The sequence below is a fragment of the Typopeltis vanoorti genome, chromosome 7 (assembly GCF_054136105.1).
Source record: "Typopeltis vanoorti isolate ZY-2024b chromosome 7, IOZ_Tvanoo_1.0, whole genome shotgun sequence".
NCBI classification, from domain to species: domain Eukaryota; kingdom Metazoa; phylum Arthropoda; class Arachnida; order Uropygi; family Thelyphonidae; genus Typopeltis; species Typopeltis vanoorti.
The window spans coordinates 68,218,901-68,240,211 of NC_143555.1; the positions used below are offsets into that span (position 1 = coordinate 68,218,901).

At 34.7% G+C, this 21,311-nt stretch overlaps 1 protein-coding gene across 1 annotated transcript in view; it reads right to left on the reverse strand.

Moving 5' to 3' along the window:
* Positions 1-1,406: 1,406 nt before the first annotated feature.
* Positions 1,407-21,311, reverse strand: part of MCTS1 (malignant T-cell-amplified sequence 1 homolog) — a 111,137-nt gene continuing 91,232 nt past the window's right edge. Inside the window, exon 6 of the mRNA XM_090395929.1 lies at positions 1,407-1,797. Coding sequence (XP_090252055.1) covers positions 1,716-1,797 — 82 coding nt within the window. The 3' untranslated portion in view covers positions 1,407-1,715. The remainder of the gene's footprint in view (positions 1,798-21,311) is intronic.

A 21,311-nucleotide genomic window follows, 5' to 3' on the forward strand; every position in this document is an offset into this window, starting at 1 on the left:
GCCATCCATCACTACAAGCAGCAGAAGAACTAGTGCTAAATAATTTTAATCCTTTATCAAAGTGGGAAGAAACATGGAAGGAAAATATGAAAGAACATTTGCATAACATCTTTAAAGGTGATCAAATCATCACAAGATCAGATCTACCTCGCAAAACATGGATGGTACTAAATAGAATTCAGACAAATCATGGCCTATGTGGAGATACTCTCTATAAATGGAACAGACAAACATCTCCAGAATGTGACTGTGGTGCTCCATGACAGACTATGAAACATATTGTAAAAGAATGCACCTTCCATGCTTATCAGAATGACTGGAATGACTTTTTACAAGCGGCTCATGAAGCTGTGACCTGGATTACGAACATAGATCTGAATTTAGATATGTTTCTTTTCCTTATTATAACATATTAAGACTTTTGCTTTTAACTCTATTTTAATTTTCCAATTTCTTGGATTAGATCTGTGTTTTCCTTCAAAGTTTTAACTTAAAATATTTTAAATTCTTCAATTCTGTTAATATATAATGACATCATGATTCTCTTTTTTAACATCATGTTTTTGTCATGAGCTATGTATGTATGTATGTAATCCTGTGTTGTAGAGCAGTGCTTCCCAAACTTATGGATGTAAAGGTCCCTTGGAAAAATTAAAATATTTCGTGGCCCCCATCGAAAAAATATTCGTAATACAGAGATATATTATTATAATATTTATTCTATTTATATTCAATACAAAACATACACAGCGAATATCGCAAAAATCAAATGCAAATATTACATTTTTAGCATCTTACCTACACATTTGACATGGCACATTTAGTCTTAAAACATTTTAAATTTGTTTTCATTATTTCACGGTCTCCCTCAACAAAACTAACGGCTCCCAAGGGGCCGCAGCCCACAGTTTGGGAAGCACTGACTGTTGTAGAGGACAGAAATAGCATGAAAGCATGTTTAATCTTGCAAAACAGTTACTTCGTTTATTTAATTTGAACCAGCTACAATAGTTATGTGTTGTAGATTTAACTTTCATGGACAAAAGACTGCCACATATAAAATTAAAAAACTGATATACAAAGTCTATTTTAACGGGTGTCCTAAGACATTACGTACAATATCCTGATTTTTGATTTTAACAGCTTTAGTCTCAATAATTTTTAATTATTGAGACTAAACCAAAAGAATATCACAGATATTCTTTTGGTTTCCTGTCCTTTTACTTTCAGATTGAAATACTTATATACATGTTTTGAATATAATGAAAATTGATATCTGCTTGAGTAAAATATTGTTATAAGGATTTGGCTGGAGTTGTTGTTCCTGTGATGTCTTCAAAAGTTGGTGATACTTAAGAAAGATGGATTACTGAAAAGGGTGATTATGTGCAAATAATAAACAAATATTTTTCTTAAGAACATTTTATTTAACATAAAAGTTCTCAGCAACAACCAATAATGACAGACATAAAAAGGCCAAGTAACAAATCTAAGAAGTTCTCATTCCTGTATTTGATAATTAATCCTTGAACTGCAAAAATTTCTTTCAAGAATGTTTATCACTTCCTAAAGGAATTTAGCAATCAGTGCAAATAAAGCAACTTTTATGACAAAATTACCAAAATGCTTAAGAGTTAAAAGAATTTTGTTAACAGTCAAATTGGACATAAGGCAAATGCACTTTCAACTCCATTTAATTAATTATTTTCCTATGCTCATTTCACTGGCTTCATCTGCCATAGTCCATCATTCAAATAATGAACATTTTCGACTCCAATTCCTTTATTTACTTTAGCACTACAGAGAGAGAAAAGAACATGCAACATGTTTCTTGTTAGAAATGAAAGTCTGAGCATTAAAAATATCTACTAGCAAAATTTATAACTATAATTTTATTTTTTTCTTTTGAATTTTTCTTTTCCACACATTTTCTTACTTTAGCCAATTACCTATAGAAATTTATCATAAAAAGTGTTACAAATTTTTTTAGAGAAGCAAAAAAAATTACTGGTGCATACAGATACCACTCAGATTGTAAATAAGAGAACATAATAAAAAAAAGCAGTGATTCAATTCCCATCAAGAAACCCATACTTTCCTAAGCCCAATTTAAAAATTACATTCAAAATGAAATTCAAGTAATTTATTTATTATTTTATTTCAAAGAAAATGCTATTTTTCAATGTAATTTTCAGATTTAAAAAAATACAACAATGCCATATCCAGCTGAAAAGTTTGTTTAAAATGAACATTTTTAAAATGAAATCAAGTTTTTACATTTTTTAAAATTATTTCAACAAATGAAAAAAATAATAATAATAATCATGGGAAAACTGATTTCATTTTGAAAATATTCAATAATTTTTAACAAGTTTTTCAACTAGATATGTCACTGTTACACTGTCTAAATCTCACAGGCATTAGTGAGTGAATGATGCACCAATGTATATGCAAACCCCTAGAATAATCATCAGATATGTCCTCATGCATAATATCCACTAACTCCAGAAGCCTCAGGAATAAAGGTGAAGATTTCTTAGAATTGGTAAGTGTAAGAGACCAAAATTATTAATATTAGTGGGAGTTGGTTCAGTGTATTCAGGGAGGACAGATAACACTGACAGGGCAACAGAGTACTGCTAATGCTTGGCAGTTAAAACCAGAGTAGAAATCTCCAGTGGTAGAAGTAACAAGTTCAAGACTTTGGTATAAGATAGAGGTTAATGAAATAAAATTCTCAACTGTGGGCTGCTATAGACCAGGATTATTTGAAGAGGTCCGTGACGTGAATAAACATAAATTGTATGGATATTAAAAAAAAAAAAAAAAGGATGATCATCAGGGCTTGATTTTGTGATGGCTCACCAGTCAGGCAAATAACTTACTTGTCAGTGATAGCCTAGGTATACTCTATCCACGGTTGCCTAATTATATTATAGTAATGTGTTTATTCCTGGATCTGGTCACGTTACAACCTTCTGTTAATGCTGTGACATATAACTACCAGTGTTGAAGCAAAAATGTTAACTAGTTATGTATTAGTTTAAACGCGTGCATAGGCTTATGTGTTCGTCACACATGTTGAATTGGATTTAAACGGTATTGATGCAAACACAGATTGATAAGAAAATAACTATTTATTAACTTAAAAGCTAATATTTCGTTGGTATTATATCCAGCATCTTCAGAGCACACAAACAAAGTTCATTACAAATGCGAGACAACCACAATTCGATATAACAGTCGGGCTAGTATAAGTAATTGCAGCATGCAACACAAGACTAAAGTCCTAATATGGCGCCATCTAAGTTAAAAAAAAAAAGGTTTTGTAAAAAATATAGTAGTCCAAATAGTAGTCCTTGAAACTTTGGAAAAATAGTAGTCTAAAGTTTGAAAAAAAAAAAATTAAAATAAATAAATTTTGATTTGGTCTTAGGATGACTGTCTTCCAAATCTTTGGTAGATTTATACAGCCATACTTGTTAAGGTTTGGAGTATGTTTTAAGGCTTCTGTTGATTCCAGAACAACCTCTCTGACTTGTAAAAGCATCTTTGCAGTACTTTTTTTTTTTTTTTTTGATCCTGTATGCTGGGGTATCCAAAGCATGGTCTGCCAGACCTGACTTGCCATAACGAAAGTGTCGGATATATTTTTTGTGGTTGATGTCCACAGTTCTTCCTGTCTGTCCATAGTAGGCTTGATGACAAGAACAGGGCACTTCATAGACTCCTGGATGTGATAAAGGAGTGAATGGAAAGGGAAAATATACAAACAATTAGATGGGACGGCTATGGGATCTCCCCCCCCCCTTTCTCCTCCCTTAGCCAACTTCTACATAGAACATCTGGAAAAGCTAGCTATCAACACAGCCACTCTCAAACCTAGTCTCTGGCTACGCTATATTGATGATGTATAATAAATTTAGTTTAATCCTTTATCCCAGTGAGAGCAAACAAAGTTTGCGCCAGAAAATATCTTCAGGACTGAATATAGTGTTGTACTATCTTACTCAGTCCTGAAGATATTTTCAGGCACAAACTTTGTTTGCTCTCACTGGGATAAAGGATTAAACTAAATATATTATAGTCTAACCTAGTGAAAAATAAACTTTCAATATTGATGATGCGTTTGCTATTTGGCCACATGGCCCAGACACATTGAATACATTTTTAGTGCATCTAAATAGCCAGCACCCTAAAATCCACTTCACAACGGAACTAGAAGACAATGACTGCCTACCCTTCCTGGACACACTGATCACACGTCTTCCAGAAGGTTCCTTATCATTTTCGGTTTATAGAGAACCCACATACAGGGAAATATTTACACAAATAATCACACAATCACCCTTCTCAACAATATGGTATCTTAAAAACACTAACCCATAGAGCTAGAGCAATCTGTTCCAATGACATTGCTCTCACTGCTGAACTTTCTCACCTGCACCACACCTTCCTAACCAATGGCTATAATCCCCATAAGATAGATAAATTACTAAATGCTACCCAGAAATCCCCCCCCCCACTATCTACCACAGAAGACTACAACAAAACTATCACCATCCCATACATTAAAGGCACATCTGAAAAGATATCTAGATGCTTAACAAACACCAACTGCACACTGTATTTAAACCTTATGTGAAATTGGCAACTCTCATCCATTCACCTAAGGAAAGATTCACTCCTTTATCATATTCAGGAGTCTATGAAGTGCCCTGTTCTTGTCATTGAGCCTACTACGGACAGACAGGAAGAACTGTGGACATCCACCTCAGCGAACACAAAAAATATATCCGGCACTTTCATTATGGCAAGTCAGGTCTAGCAGACCATGCTTTGGATACCCCAGCACACAGGATCAATTGGAAAAAAACAAAAGTACTGCACAGAAGCTTCTATAAGTCAGAGAGGTTGTTCCTGGAATCAACAGAAGCCTTAAAACATACTCCAAACCTTAACAAGTATGCTGTATAAATCTACCAAAGATTTGGGAGACAGTCATCCTAAGACCAAATTAAAATTTATTTATTTTAATTTTATTTTTTTCAAACTTTGGACTACTATTTTTCAAAAGTTTCAAGTACTATATATTTTTTAAAACTTTGGACTACTGTTTTTTTTTTTTTTTTAAACATATAACTTAGATGGCGCTGTATTAGGACTTTAGTCTTGTGTTGCACGCTGCAATTACTTATACTAGCCCCACTGTTACACCGAATTGTGGTTATCTCGCATTTGTAACAAACTTTGTTTGTGTGCTCTGAAGATGCTGGATATAATACCAGCGAAATGTTAGCTTTTAAGTTAATAAATAGTTATTTTCTTATCAATCTGTGTTTGCATCAATACCGTTTAAATCCAATTCAACATATGTATTAGTTTATCATTTTGTGAAGGAAAAAAATCATGTATTTTATAAGTGATACAAGATCATTTATTATTATTTTATTAATAATACCATTTTCTGCTACACTTTTATTTCTGCCACTGATGTGATTCACTTTTATGGAAAAAGCAAACAATTTCTTCTCTATCATTTGTAATCAAATGTTTAAAACATTTAGTATCCTAAAAACTCTCAATAAAGTAAAACCCTTAGGTGCTACATACATAATTATGTTAGTGTAGTTTTGGATTCTGATTGTACAAGGAATGTCCAAAAAGTAAGTTCCATTTTTAACTATTTTCACTGCAGCGCTGCGATCGCAATGGTGCACGTGTGCTGAGTTTGTTGATTCGTTAGCAAGGTGTTGGTGCCATTTTCAGATATTCTTGCAGTGCATACACTTCTTGGTATGAGTTTATAATGTCTAAGAAAATCGAATAACCTGCCGCATGTGAAATTAGGTCAGTTATCCGTTTCTTGAATGCAAGAAATGTTAAAGCAGCTGAAATTCATTGGCAAATTATTGAGGTTTATGGAGAACACGCAATGAGTGATTCCATGGTATGAAAATGGGTAAGATTTTTTAATGAAGGAAGGACAAGTGTGCATGATGATGAATGGAGTGTGCGACCATCTTTAGTGACTGACTATTTGGTGCATTCAGTTGAAGAGAAGATTCAACAGAATAGGGGATTCACTATGATGTCATTCTCACTGCAATTATCAGAAGTTTCATGTTCATGTCTTCATGAAATTGTGTTGGAGAAACTGAATTATCAGAAATTGTGTGCAAGCTGGGTGCCAAAGTTGCTTACAGAACAACACAAAGTGAATTGGCTGGGCAGTGTATTGGAATTCTTGACACACTACCATGAGGATTTGCTTTCCTGAGCAAACTTGTCACCGGGGACAAGACTTGGGTGTCGCACGCAACCCTTGAATCCAAACAACAGTCCATGGAGTGGAGGCACAGCTCATCACTAGTCAAGATGAAACTGAAGACAACGGTTTCCATTTGGAAAATCATGTACACTGTGTTTTGGGACAGACAAGGAATTTTGCTGGTAGACTTCTCGGGTCAAAGCTCCACAATCAATGCATGTATGTACTGCCAAACCCTTAAGAAACTGTGTTGTGCGATTCAGAATAAACAATGTGGCATGCTTACCAGGGGCATTGATTTGATTCATGATAATGCCTGCCCACACACAGCTTGCATAACACAACGTCTCTCCACCTTCACAACTCTCCACTCTCCACCATATAGTCCTGACCTCGTGGCAAGTGACTTTCACCTGTTCAAACATCTGAAATCTTTCCTTCAAAGAAGCAGTCAATACATGGTTTTTGCATCACAGGCGGCAACCTTCTATGATGAAGGTATACAACTCTTGGTGCCCCATTATGATAAGTGCCTGAACAATGGCGGAAATTATGTAGAAAAGTAGTGAAAGATGTCTACTTTAATTTCCAACAAAGTTTTTTTTGTAAGTATATTTTTGTTTCTCTGACAGCTCATCGGAACTTACTTTCTGGACATCCCTCATACCTGAAACATTGTCAGATGAACAGGACCAGCAAAGTTTTATCATAAAGTGTCAACTCGGAAAATGATTGAAAAACATTTAGGTTAGAAATCAATATAATGAAATATTGTGGGAAAATAAATACTTCTTCTCAACTTTTCAAGTTTTAATATTCACTATTAATGGTTTTTATATTCTGCATATTCCATCACTAGGTAATAAATAAGTTAATTACTGCTCTCTGTTGTGTATCTTTTAAGTTGCCATGTTGCAACAATTAACTGATTATCTCACAGTATGAATGAGTGCTCTCTCTAGAGATAAAATGATGCATGCATATCCTATCCTCTCACTGATTGTATTCAATTATGCTCTTTGTAATGATTAGCATTCTCCAACAGGATGCAATAAGTAAAGTAAAAAAACTATTTACAACATACAACAGAATTGGCATTATGTAAATAAAACTGACAATTAAAACCAAAACTTCTCTTCTGATTTTTTTTTTTTTAGCTCATCAACTAAAAATTCTCACTTGTCATGGATAAATAGACAAAGGCATTTTTCAAGTCCTGACTATTATTAAATGCAAAAATAAATGTTAGATTTAAAAAATTTTCTATCTATACATTTTTTATGGCTAACTATTTTAAAAAATTACTCACCAAGATGAAATAATTTAGTTACTGATTTAAAACATTTTATAAAGTTATTTTTTAATGGCATATAGTACTACATTAGTTCCATGTACATTATATTCCAAATTTACTGCCAAAATTTATGTTGTCTGCTAATTACATAGCATTTTGCTGATCATATCTTGTGCCTCTTTAAAATACTTTATTTTAAAGTATTTTCCCAACCTTTCATCATGAGTAAAAGAATTAGTGAGCAAAAAAGTAGAAGTGTGAAAATGATTCGAAAAGTAATCTCAATGGAAGAAAAACTTCAAATAATAAAGAAAAATGAACAAGGCGAGTCCAGAGAAAAGATAGGAAAAGAACACAAAAATGGGTGAATCAACTATAAGAGCAATTCTAAGCAAAGCTGCAGAATACAGAGAGAGAGGAGTAAGGCTGCTTCAAGTTCATCATGCATGCACTCGAAATCAAAGTATTATAATAATTAAATTATAGAGACTTATTTCTACATGGATCAAAAATTGTAACCAAAAACGGATCCCACTAAGCACTGACCTTGAAAGAAAGGGCTATCGATGATGGAAAAGAAGAATTCCATGCTACTGCTGAGTGGTTTGAGCATCTCAAAAAAGAGAAATAACCTACATAATGTTCATATCACAGGGGAAGATACAAGTGCAGATAAGGTGGTGGCTGCAAATTATCCAAAGATTTTGAAGAAAATTGTGGAAGAAGGGGCTATTATGACCAACAAATATTTAATGTCGATAAAACCGGCCTTTTTTTTGAAGCGAATGCCTTCCAAGACTTTTCTGGCCAAATCAGAGAAATCTCAGCCTGGTTATAAAGTCGAATGCAATTACTGATAGCAATATGCAAGCCATTTGGAAGCACATTCTTCCACATTGTGCAAATGATTTTAGAGGCTTTTTCAAATGAATCTAAGTTAGTTAAATCTCATTCTGAGAAATTAAATGATTCCAACCTGATAAATTTAGATGCACAGCAGGAAGATCCTGAAGAATATGAAGAAAATTTAATCACTGACAAGCCCAAAGAGATTTCACAGAAACAAACTAAAAATATTTTTCGTGCAACAGAAGTTTTTAAGCAGCAATGCTTAGAGGCTGACCCTGGTGAAGAGAGAAGCAGAAAAATTTACAGAAGAGTAGAAGAAGCAATAGGGCCATAGTCTGTTGTATGAAAAAAGAAAAAGAATGCCTACCAAACTACATTAGCTCAATTCTTTGTTAAGAAGCAGAATAATAAACTGATATTCTGAATATGTTTTATTGTCTTTAAGCTTCATGGTTTCCCTTTAATTAGGCCCTGAGACATATCCTAATTCTTTGATAAAAAAAAAATTAAGAGTTAAAAAAGAAATTTGAGGAACGAATTATACTTTTCCCCATAGGTTATTATATTTGATTAATGCGCCCGTTTTAAAGAACGCATTAACCGATACATTATTTGCATGTCAAAGAGGCTTTTGCATAATTTGCTGGACCCAGATTATAAGTGATTTCAATTGGGAGAATATAAACTTGAAGGAGGGAAAATCATGCAAGACAAGGGAAAAAAGAATTTACAGAATCACTAAGGCAGTGGTCGCCAAAGTGGTCGATATCGACCCCCAGGGATCGAATAACATTGTTAGGGGTCGATAGAAAAATATAAGACATCATTGTATGGGTATTATTTAATTCGGTTAACTTGGATTACCTCCATCCTGAATGACAACGCAATTAAGAGTGAATCGTGGGAACAGTGACATGAATAGGACCTGTAAGATGGAGCAAGGTCATGAAAATAGTTACGGAGGCCAATCATGTAGGCCAAAACGACATATTTACCAATAAACGGATGTCCGTGGTTCCCGCCCGTGGTACATCCTATATATACCTATAGGAAGATTGTATTATTATTATTTTGTTATCTAAATTAAATTTTATATTTTATATATTATTTATCCCTCCTATCAAATATGTAATGTTAATAAGGACGTCAAAAACAAAAACGTATCCCTTTGACGTTAAGTCAATCAAACATATAATATACTATATTATACATACGAGAAACACTGTAACTATAAAATAAACAATCTAAAAATTCACATAAGCATCTTTTTTTGCTTGTCCTGTCATAATTATGTAATAGTAAAATAGAGGGGGTCGATAAAAAGTCAAGAAACTCTTGAAGGGGGGGTCGACGGTCAAAGAAGTTTGGCGATCCCTGCACTAAGGGATAACTACCTGAAGTAGCATGTGATGGAAGGTACTTACAGTACAAGAACATCGAATCTTGTATAGTATCTGAGAATCTGTATAAATAAGATGACTGTCATGCCTCCAGTTGGCAAGACTGATCATACAGTTTTGACATGGGAGGTGGCAAAACTGATAATATAGGTTTGACATCAGAGGTGGCAAGACTGATTATACAGTTCTGACATGGAAGGTGACAATGAATGTGAGAGCACTGACTAAGACAAGTAATTTTAATATGAAAGTCTTGGAGGTATTCAAATAATGTTCAAAGGAAGCTATCTGACTGCATTCTTAGAATTAGGAGAATAAATCATATGGGAGTTAAATAATGAATAACAATTTAAAGCAGGAGCATAAAAAGAGAATGTTGTGGATGAGAAGATTAGAAGATGAAAAGAATGATGATGAGACAAGCAATATAAAAGATCAGGTTAGGAAAGTAATGGGGGATGGTGAGGATGATAATACTGGCAATGAAATAAAGTTGGCCAAACAGGCCAAGGTAAATCTAAGAGAATTTTATAACTAAGTAACAAGTAAAAGAAGGAATAGGAAAATGTCAGACACAGAAGAAACAGTTGAGTTATTAAGCAGCAAGTTAGTAAGGTATACCTTCCAGGCAGATCCATTAGCTGTCTGGATGCTGAAAGCAAGATGAAAGAACAAAGGGAGATGAGTCAGAAGTATTAGAGCTATTTGCAAGAGCTTGATTTAAATACTACAGTGGGATTGGATAGCATAGTGGCACTAGTGGTGAAGGAATATGCAAGAAAATTAGAAATTAGCTGACCAGACTGTTCAGCTTGAGTTCAATGTGTATGAGTTAATGAATGGAAGGACAGCAGAGCAGTTTTCCATTATGCAAAGATAGAGCTAGGAGTTATGCAACAAATTATAGACTAATCAGTTTCGCTGCTGTGGTCAGATAGATCCTCTATATATATAGAGAGAGAGAGAGGAAATAACATGGTTTTGTTAATGGCAGGTATTGCTATTCCAGTCAACTCCTGTTCTAAGTTGGATAAGGGGAATGGATGTACTATGATACTTCTGGATTCTGCCAAGGTATTGGACAGGATTCTACATTATAGGTTATTCAAACTCAAAAAGATGGTATTACAAAATAAACATCTGAAACAGATTGGAAAGTAGCTGACTGACAGAAATGAGAAAGTGATGTATGGAGATGCTAAGTCTAAGAGAAGGAAAGGAGAGTGCTAGTAGTGTACCACAGGGTTCTGCAGTGGGGCACTGTTATTTAACTTGTATGATATTGGGGATATCGATATTGATCTAGAAGTGATATTCAGTTATGTGCTGATGATGCTATGCAGAGAGATATCTGTAGAGATGCTGTACACTGACTGAAAAAAAGACTAATTCTGTGGACAGATGTTAATAGGAATTTGCTGCCAGTAGTGAATGAAGCCAGAGCCTCCTTAAAGTTTATGGACTACACCACTAAAATGGTGAACACTGTATTAGATAACTGCTAAATGTTGAAAAGAACACTAACTTTTACACACACACCTTATTTTCCCATTTTACAATGCTTTGTATAAAACTACACGTAGACTGTGTGCAGAAGTTATCTAGTTCCAAGGAGGTGGGAAAATTATTGAAAATGGTATGCAGAAAATTCACTGAAAGACAATTCATCAAAAAAGCAATTAATTGAATAAACAACTAATCAAAAATAATTTGTCAAACAACAGTTAATCAAAAAAGCAATTCATCAAAAAGACAAATCACTGAAAACCAAAATTAATTGAAAAATCACAATTCACTGAAACTACAAATCATTACATGAACATTTAGTTTAATCCTTTATCCAAGTGTAAGCAAAAAGTTTGCACCTGAAAATATCTTCAGGACTGAGGTAAGGTAGTGCAACACCAGGCAACTCCAAGCAAAGGTGGACCAAGCGCTCATCACTCCTTGTCTCAATATCTCCCATAATGCAAAGTACATCTCCTTGCAGACATGTATACTGCTATGCATTAAGGGAAGGGCCACTACCCAGACCAGTTTCAACCTTTATTGAGGTCTCGTCAGTGGGAGGCAGACCCAAATGGAGATACTAAGGCAGAAGCAATAGGAGAAATCTTTTACTTGGTTAGACTATAATAAATTTAGTTTAATCCTTTATCCAAGTGTAAGCAAACAAAGTTTGCACCTGAAAATATCTTCAGGACTGAGGTAAGGTAGTGCAACACCAGGCAACTCCGAGCAAAGGTGGACCAAGCTCTCATCATACACTTGGATAAAGGATTAAACTAAATTTATTATTGTCTAACCAAGTGAAAAATAAACTTCCAACATCTTTCTCTAAATCCAGAGTAATTCAATAATAAGGTGGTACACCTGTTGGCAACTCCTATAGGTAAATATAACCAGGATGAGATTTCTCTGATTTGGTCAGAAAAGTCTTGGAAGGCATTTGCTTCCAAAAAGAACTGGTTTCATCGGCATTAAATATTTGTTGGTCACAATAGCCCCCCCTTGCACAATTTTCTTCAAAAATCTCTGGATAATTTTCAGCCACCTTCTTATCTGCACTTGCTGCTTTGCTTGTGATTCGAACATTTTGTAGGCTATTTCTCTTTTTGAAATGCTTAAACCACCCAGCACTAGCATGGAATTTTTCTTCTTTTCCATCACTTTAAGTCGCAAAGTCGAATGAAATTACTGCTAGCAATATGCGAGCCATTTTTTCACACAGCGAGGAAGCACATTTTTCCTCACTGTGTGAATGATTTTAGAGGCTTTTCAAATGAAATGAATAATGTTGTTGAGGAAATTGCCAACATCGGGCAGGAACTGGGTTTTGATGAGACAGACAATGATAATGTCCCAGAGTTAATTAAATCTCATTCTGAGGAATTGAGTGATTCTGACCTGCTAAATTTAGATGCACAGCGGGAAGATCCTGAAGAATATGAAGAAAATTTAACCACGGATAGTCAGCCAAAAGAGATTTTTCACAGAAACAATTTGAAAATATTTTTTGTACAATCAAAGTTTTTAAGCAGCAATGCTTAGAGGCTGACCCTGATGAAGAGAGAAGCAGTAAAATTTGCAGAAGAGGCAACATAGCCATACCATCAGTTGTATGAAAAAAAGAAACAGAATGCCTGCCAAACTGTGTTAACTCAATTCTTTGTTAAGAAAGAGATTAATAAATTTATATTCTGTATAGGTTTTATTGTCTTTCAGCTTCATGGTTTTCCTTTAACTTGGCCCTGAGACATATCCTAATTCTTTTGTAAAAAAAAGGTCGATTAGTGTGTTTCAATTAATTCGCCCGTTTTAAAGAATGCATTAATCGAGGGATTGCTGTATATTCTTTATATGTATGTATATGTAAGGAAATAAATAAAATCATTCCATTTTGAAAAATATATAACATTTTTCCTCCTCCAGTTTTTTTTTCCTCCTGTGCTTAGAAACTTTGAAATAAAAGAGTACACTTGAAGTCTGCTGGACACAAACGGTTGTTCTGTTACAGTTAATCCGTTAACAGCTAGGCAATTGCTGTGAAGGGAATAAAGGCAAAATGCAGCTCATATTTTGATCCATGATTTTTTTTTTTTTTTTTTTTGAGAGAGAGCAAGAGAGAATTTTTTATTTTTTTTAAATCAAAGTGCCGATGAATCTTGGGATTTGCATTTGCAGTTTAATACTTTTTGTTAGTTTTTCAGTAATGGTGTGAAATGACCTGATGTTTTGCAAATTATTTCATGGGGACACAATGTAGATTTAATCTGCAGATTCATTTTGTCACTTGAGTTTGAAAACAAATAAGTTATATAATAAGGGGCAAAAAGGAAAGAACAGAAGAGAAAATAGTCAGTTATTCATAAATGAAAACAAAAATACTATAAAGCATAAAAGCAACAATATGCCCATACAAAGAACAAACTTTAACCATAACTGGATTTAACTAATGGAAGAAACTAATATGGAAAAGAATTCATTGTGATAAAGCGCTTTTGAGTACAAAACATAGTGCCTTGAAATTTAGGAGTGATTACCATCAGGACATGTTTGACAAATTCATCTTTTTATCCTACACATCAGAATATTAAGATTTGCAATTTGCAGTGTAAATACATTAATAATAATCGATCTAGATGGTCCACTAGCAACAATATATTGGCTTGAATGCCTCATCACATGGAACCCTTAAGTTCTTAATTAAAGATACATAATTAAATAATAATAATAATTATTATTAAGTGATACCTGTATACTAGTTATTATGAGATGAATTTTAAGATCAATAATTTTATGATCTTAATTATAAATAATAATTAAGATTTTAAATACCAAATCAGATGATTTGGTATTTAAAATCCTTACAAAAATTTATCGAACTAAATTTCCGGCCTGGTTAGCCGAGTGGTTAGCATATCCACTCTCCAGTCAAAAGGCTGCAGGTTCGAATCCTGCCGTGGGCATTGATGTTTGTGATTGTATGTGAAAATATAGTGGTGGTTGTGGGCGGTAGATGGCATTGGTGTAGATGGTGATGATGGTAGTTGCAGCTGGTGGAGACAGAGAATTGTATAATAGGTGATCACCTCCCTCGATGAGTCCTTGGACTCCCTGGAGGTGTCATGTAATAATAATAAATTTTCAGTTCAATTATATTCAGTGCCACAAAGGAACAGCATGTCGAAATTATATATTGTAATAACTCTTGATTTAATGGAATCTGATAAACTTCGTGATTTAGGAAACACGCTTGAAGTTACCTGTGCAATTCAGTTTTAGTTACAACTGACTCGCTTTTATTGGAGAATTTTGGGAAAGAAGTTTCAAAATGATATTAATATAACATTTAACAACATTTTTAAGTTAAGATCTATATCAAAAATTATCAGTTTTGATTTTCATTTGGCCATTTTTGGTGTGAAAAAATTAGGTAGGACAAAATTTTTTGTCTACAGATAAATCACCATCTACACAATGAAGTAGCAAGTAAGCTTACAGAATAATGTTGTAAAATACAACAAAATTATTATGTCTCGATGACCACCTACTTAGGTTGTCTGCATCTTGGGTAATTACTGAATTACCCAAGATGCAGACAAGGTAATTACTGAATTACTGAATACTTTAAACAATATTTCTTAAGAGAATTACTCTTTCAATGAATTATGAAGGAATTTATAAAATAATCAGTGAATTGTTTTTCAATCAGCTACTTTTTTGCAATGAATTGTTTATTTAAGGAATTATTTTTTCAATGAACTGTTGTTTGATGAATTGCCATCAGTAAACTGTCTTTCAATTAACTGTTTTTGATGAAAATTCATGGAACTATTGAAAAGATCCAGCAGTAGGTAACCAAGATAAGATGATAAGTGGCCTATGGAATTGCATATAAGACCAGGATAGAAGGCATATGGTTACTTTGAGGAATAAAAAGAAAAGATATGACAGAAGCATAAAAGTTAGTAAGGGGATCTGGATACAAATGAGATTTTGCAGCATATGGCAGATGGGAACCTTGAGGTCATCCCTAGAAGATAACAGTATGGTCAGGAAGTAAGTGAGATCCAGGTTCTTCTCATGGCATGTGGTGAGTGTGTAGAATAGGCTACTATTGGTGGATGTGTGTGTGTTCTTAGTTAATATATTCAAATAAAGATATTATAGGCATTTAGGCATATGTGATTAAAATGACTCTCCTCTCAACGAATCCTTGGACTTCCTAGAAGTGCTATAATGATAAAATTCATGTCTAGTTTCTAATCAACTTCTTTTCAAATCGATCTTTTAAACCACTCCAAGTGCAACAACCAGACTACAGTTTAAAATTCTTCCAAGTCTTTTTGTCCTGATATTTGGTCGAAAATTCCAAGCTTTGCTAATCTTTCACTTACCATTCTGTTTAATCGACTATACCAACTCAGTGCAGCTCTGCTTACATAAGTTTAAATAATGTCAAGTTTTCTTTTCTGATATCTTCATTTTCAAAATGAAGAAGAGAACACAATTTGATGCGAAATGGATGATGCACAATATCATCATCCATTTCGCATGGATGATGATATTGTGCATCATCCATTTCGCATCAAATGGATGATGCACAATATCAAATGGAAACTGCAGGTGAAAAAAAAAAGTCAAGGAGAGGAGTGGAGAGCAGATACATGAAGAATATAAGACTCAAACCAGGAGAGTGACCAGTATGGTACGAAAGCAAAACTTCAATACGAGAAGAGACTGGCCCCAAAACCCAAAGAAAAATCCTAAGGAATTCTTTTATGTGGACAGTAGGAGAAGGAATGGAAGAATGACACAGAGGACATAGTAAAGTTGTTTAATGAACGCTTTACTGGGGTATTTCATTCTGGAGAAGTAGGTTTTAATACTAGAGGGGTGCGATGGGTTTAGAAGTACAAGAGGAGAATGTGGTTCAAATATACTGAGTACTCTGAATGTTAAAGCAATGGAACCGGATGAGATTTTGCCATGGGTTTTGAGGAAATGGACGGAAGAACTGACAGCTCCATTGACTTGGCTTTTCATTGAGTCTGTCTATGGGAAAAGTGCCTGAGGAGTGAAAGGAGGGTAAGACAGTGCCATTGCATAAGGGTGACAGTAGAATGGAAAAGTCAAACTATATACCAGTTTGTATTTCATCAGTAGTTAAGATTTTGGACAAATTAATGAGAGATCATAAAGAGTATTGGGCAGATGGGAGTAATGTTATCTGTGAATGTCAGCATGGATGGATTCTTTAAAGGCCACTAGTGTTTTAGTAATCTGATTGCCTTTTATAATAAAGTATTGAGAGCAGTTGATAAGGGAAAGGCATATGCTGTCTTTTTTTTTTTTAAATTTTACAAAGGCATTTGATAAGGTGACACATAATAAACTGATGTTTAAGTTACAGCACATGGATTTAGATGCCAGGTTAGTGAATTAGATTGATATCCATCAGGCAGTCAATTTCCACCAGAGTTGTGTATGAGGGAGCAGTATCAAGGAAGCAAAAGGTTACAAGTAGGGTCCCACAGAGACCTGTATTATTTAAACTTTATATGAATGACATTGTCAATGGATCGCAGGGAGATATTCAGTTGTTTGCAGATGATGTGAAGTTGGGAAAGGTTATTATTTGAATAAGCCCTTCAGGAGTATTTGAATAAGCCAGACAGATGGGCAAAATGAATGAATGGGATTACAGTTTAATTCAAATAAATGTAGTCAAGTCTTGAAATTTGGGATACATAAATGTAGGCTGAATACTTTGTTGGAGAAACTATACAGGAGAAAGTGTGTGGGGGGGGGGGGCCTAGGGATTTTGGAGTGATGATTGATAGAAACGTGAATTTTTGGGGACATACTGCAAAAATGGTGAAGGTAGCCCAAAGGACTGCTGCAATATTGAGAAGGATGCTGACCAGCAGAGACAGAAGAGTTGTGATTCCATTGTATAAAGCCCCGATCAGACCACACCTGGACTAATGTGTTCAGATTTGGTCTTCAGGATTTGAAGGGGATAAATTAACCTTGGAAAGAGCACAGAGGCAGATAAAAAAATGATATCAGGTTACAATGTGAATTATAAGGACAGAATAAGGGAATGTGGAACTGCTAAGTTTGGTAGATAGAAGGAGAGGTGATATGATTGAGACATTTAAACTGTTGAAAGGTAGTAGTTATTACAGGGTTGACACTGGGGAGTTTGTTTGTAATGAGGGGAAAAGGGGCCATTCCTGAATGCTGCAAAAAGAAATCATGAGCAAGAGGGCAAGGAATGGTTTCTTTGCATGGAGGGTGGCAGAACAGTGAAATGCATTGCCTAATACAGTAGTGAGAGCACAAATGGTGAATGAGTTCAAGGAGTGGTATGATAGACTGTGTTGTCTAGAATGGGCTGCTCACAATAAGTCTTGTGACTCCATGGGGGGGGGGGGGGGACAGGTCCCAAATAATATGTTTCTGGCATTAGTGCATCTGTTTACTCTAATTTCCCTCAGGGATTCCATATCTGTAGTTCTCAGTGATTTAATAAATATTATTTTTTAAATTACTGTGCAAATTAAAATTAGCCCAAAGACTGATTTAACCAACCTTACTCATTATATTAACTATTATCATATTTAATTTTGCCATCTTGACTAAAAATTGTACCTGAATAACAAAAAAATGTGTAACCTGACATTGGTTCACTACTGAAAATATACTTGTTATTTTCTTACTTATTTTCATAATTGCAGACTTTTTTTTACTGAGTTTCTTTCAAAGCAATTAGTCTTCAGCCAAAGTCTTCAAGCGTATTGTAGCACATTTCTTTTAAAGGGATAACCTAATTTGTATAGAGTAGGGTAAAGAACTATGCTTAATATCTTCTATTTGAATATCAGTTTAAAGACTATTTTCTTTAATGATATGGTCCATGTAGATCATAAAGAAGCAGAGAAAAAATTAGAAGCTTTCGAAATATAGACCATCAAAAGAATGTTGAAGATACCATGGACAGAGAAAATAAAAAACGAAGATGTTTTAAAGAAAGTAAAAATGAAAAGAACATTAATGACAATAATTAAAGAATGAAAACTTAAATATTTTGGACATCTAACATTCAGAAATTGATATTAGAAGGGAAACTGGATGAAAAAGAGGGAGAGGTAGACCCAGGAGAATATGGTTTGAAGACATTAAGGACTGGACTGGCTTGAATTACCATAAATGTTCCAGAGCAGCAAAAGAAAGAAAAAGGTTCCGTGACATGGTTGCCAACCTCCTTCTGGGGAGGGATTACATTTGAAGAAGAAGATCATAAACATATGATCTTCTTCAAATGTATTTAACACCAAACCTTCCTTCCTGTATGCACCTTTCAATTCCAAATGGTGATTTACAACTTACTATAGTATAAATTATGTATTGCTCTGTACAGGATTTCATTTATACCATGCATTTAGTGTTCTGAACACCTTTTCCTTGATACATTATTCTTATTATAATCCAGAAATCATCATAATTACTATTATGATTTCTGGAATGCTAGCTCAAGGTAACAATCTAGACCTAGCAACTTTTTGGCCTAAATCCTTGTTTTCTTCACCAATTTGTCTTGGCCTTTTCCAGAGTACACTTGCATAAAGCTGTCCTGGAATACTCAATAAGGATATTGCTCTAAAATTCTCATGTTCTGTTTCCTTTTTCTAAAATGGCATGAAAAGAGAGCTAGTCAAACCTTCTTGATTATGCAGTGCAGCCACTGCAAAACTTTAATACCATGATATTGCCTCGTTTTAAGTTGAATATCATTTACTCCAGCTGCCTTTTCACACTTTGGGTTTCTAATGGCATTTTTTTTTTTTACTACATATACTGATCGATACGTGTACTCCAGATTGTATTCATGCTAGATAATTCCCACAATAACCCAGCCATGCTTAGTGAAAACTTGGCATGCTGGTCCCAAGCCCGGATAAATGGGAAGGGCTGAGCACAGGGCTAGCAACCCGGTCTCAGAAAAGAAAAAAAATTTTGCTATGCAAACTGAAACCTTCCAAAATGTGATACCGGATGAAGAAAATAGAACACGAATTGCCACAAACATGAAGCACCTCTGTGAAAGCCCTTCTGGGGAAGCAGAGGTGCAGAAGAAAGTGACAGACACCTTACCAAAAGACAAGCTTAGACTGGGATGTTGGAATGTTAGAACTATGTTTGAAACTGGGAAGACATACCAAGTCTCGAAAGTTCTACAAAAATACAGATTAAAAATAATGGGATTAAGCGAAACAAGATGAAGAGGAACTGGAAAAATCAAATTAAACTCTGGTCACTACTTAATCTACTCTGGGAACCAAAATACAAATGACCACACACAGGGAGTTGCAATAATGATGACAAAGAAAGCTCATGATGCACTAATGGAATGGAACCCAATCTGAAAGAATACTAAATGCTAGATTTAAAGCCAGCAAGCAGAACATCACAATAATTGCTATATATGCACCAACAAATGATGCAATCCAGGAAGAAAAGGATAATTTTTATAACATTCTACAGAGAAGTATAGAAACAACAAATAAAAAATATATGCAACTTATAATTGGAGACTTTAATGCTAAGGTTGGAAATGATAATACAAATAAAGAAACTGTTATGGGAAAACATGCAGAAGGAGATATAAATGAAAATGGAGAGTAACTTATAGACTTTAGTTAGTATGTTCAATCAGCTTGTAACAGGAGGGAGTGTCTTCCAACATAAAAAATACATAAGTGGATATGGATAGCACCAGAAGTGATCCATCAAGGAATTCACCAGAAGTGAATTCCTTGTTATAAGTACATGGTCTGATGTGAAGCATCAGACCATGTACTTATAACAAGGAATTGGAGGAAATCACTCCTGGATGTCAGAGTTAAAAGAGGAGTCAAGCATATTCAGATCACTTTTTCCTAACAGCTACCATAAAAGTAAAAATATTTTAAAATAAACAAACAGTGCACAATAGGAAGAGGTTTTGAATTGAAAAACTCAAAAACAAAGAATATAATAAATTTAGTTTAATCCTTTATCCAAGTGTGAGCAAACAAAGTTTGTGCCTGAAAGTATCTTCAGGACTGGGGTAAGGTAGTACAACACCGGGCAACTCGTTGCAAAGGTGGAGCAAGCTAACATCACTCCTATCTCAGTATCTCCCATAATGCAAAACACATCTCCTTGCAGATGTGTATAATGTTATGCATTAAGAGAAGGGCCACTATCCAGACTAGTTTCGACCTTTATTGAGGTCTCCTCAGTGGGAGCCAGGCCCAAGTGGAGATACCAGGCAGAAGAATTAGCAAGGTCATCTCTATCTATAGGAGTTGCCAAACGGTGTGCCACCTTTTTATTAAATTACTCTGGATTTAGAGAAAGATGTTGAAAGTTTATTTTTCACTTAGTTAGACTATAATAAATTTAGTTTAATCCTTTATCCAAGTGTGAGCAAACAAAATTTGCACCTGAAAGTATCTTCAGGACTGGGGTAAGGTAGTACAACACCAGGCAACTCGTTGCAAAGGTGGAGCAAGCTAACACCACTCTTATCTCAGTATCTCCCATAATGCAAAACACATCTCCTTGCAGATATGTATAATGTTATGCATTAAGGGAAGGGCCACTACCCAGACTAGTTTCGACCTTTATTGAGGTCTCCTCAGTGGGAGCCAGGCCGGTGGTGCACCATTTGGCAACTCCTATAGGGAGTCTTTGGACTCCCTGGAGGTGTCACATAATAATAATAATAAATAAAAGTTATACAATGGAAAAGTACTGCTTATGGAAGATATTGTTACTTGGGATGCTTGCACACCAAGGTTTGCCCAAGGAAAAATAAGAATGACGCATACTGTCATCAGAAAAACCATGGACAGGATTTAAAGTTGGTGAGAGGTTGTCATTTATGTATAGGAGAAAGAGCAGGAGTAAAATTACAGAGTATTCCAGCACTGATGAGGAAATG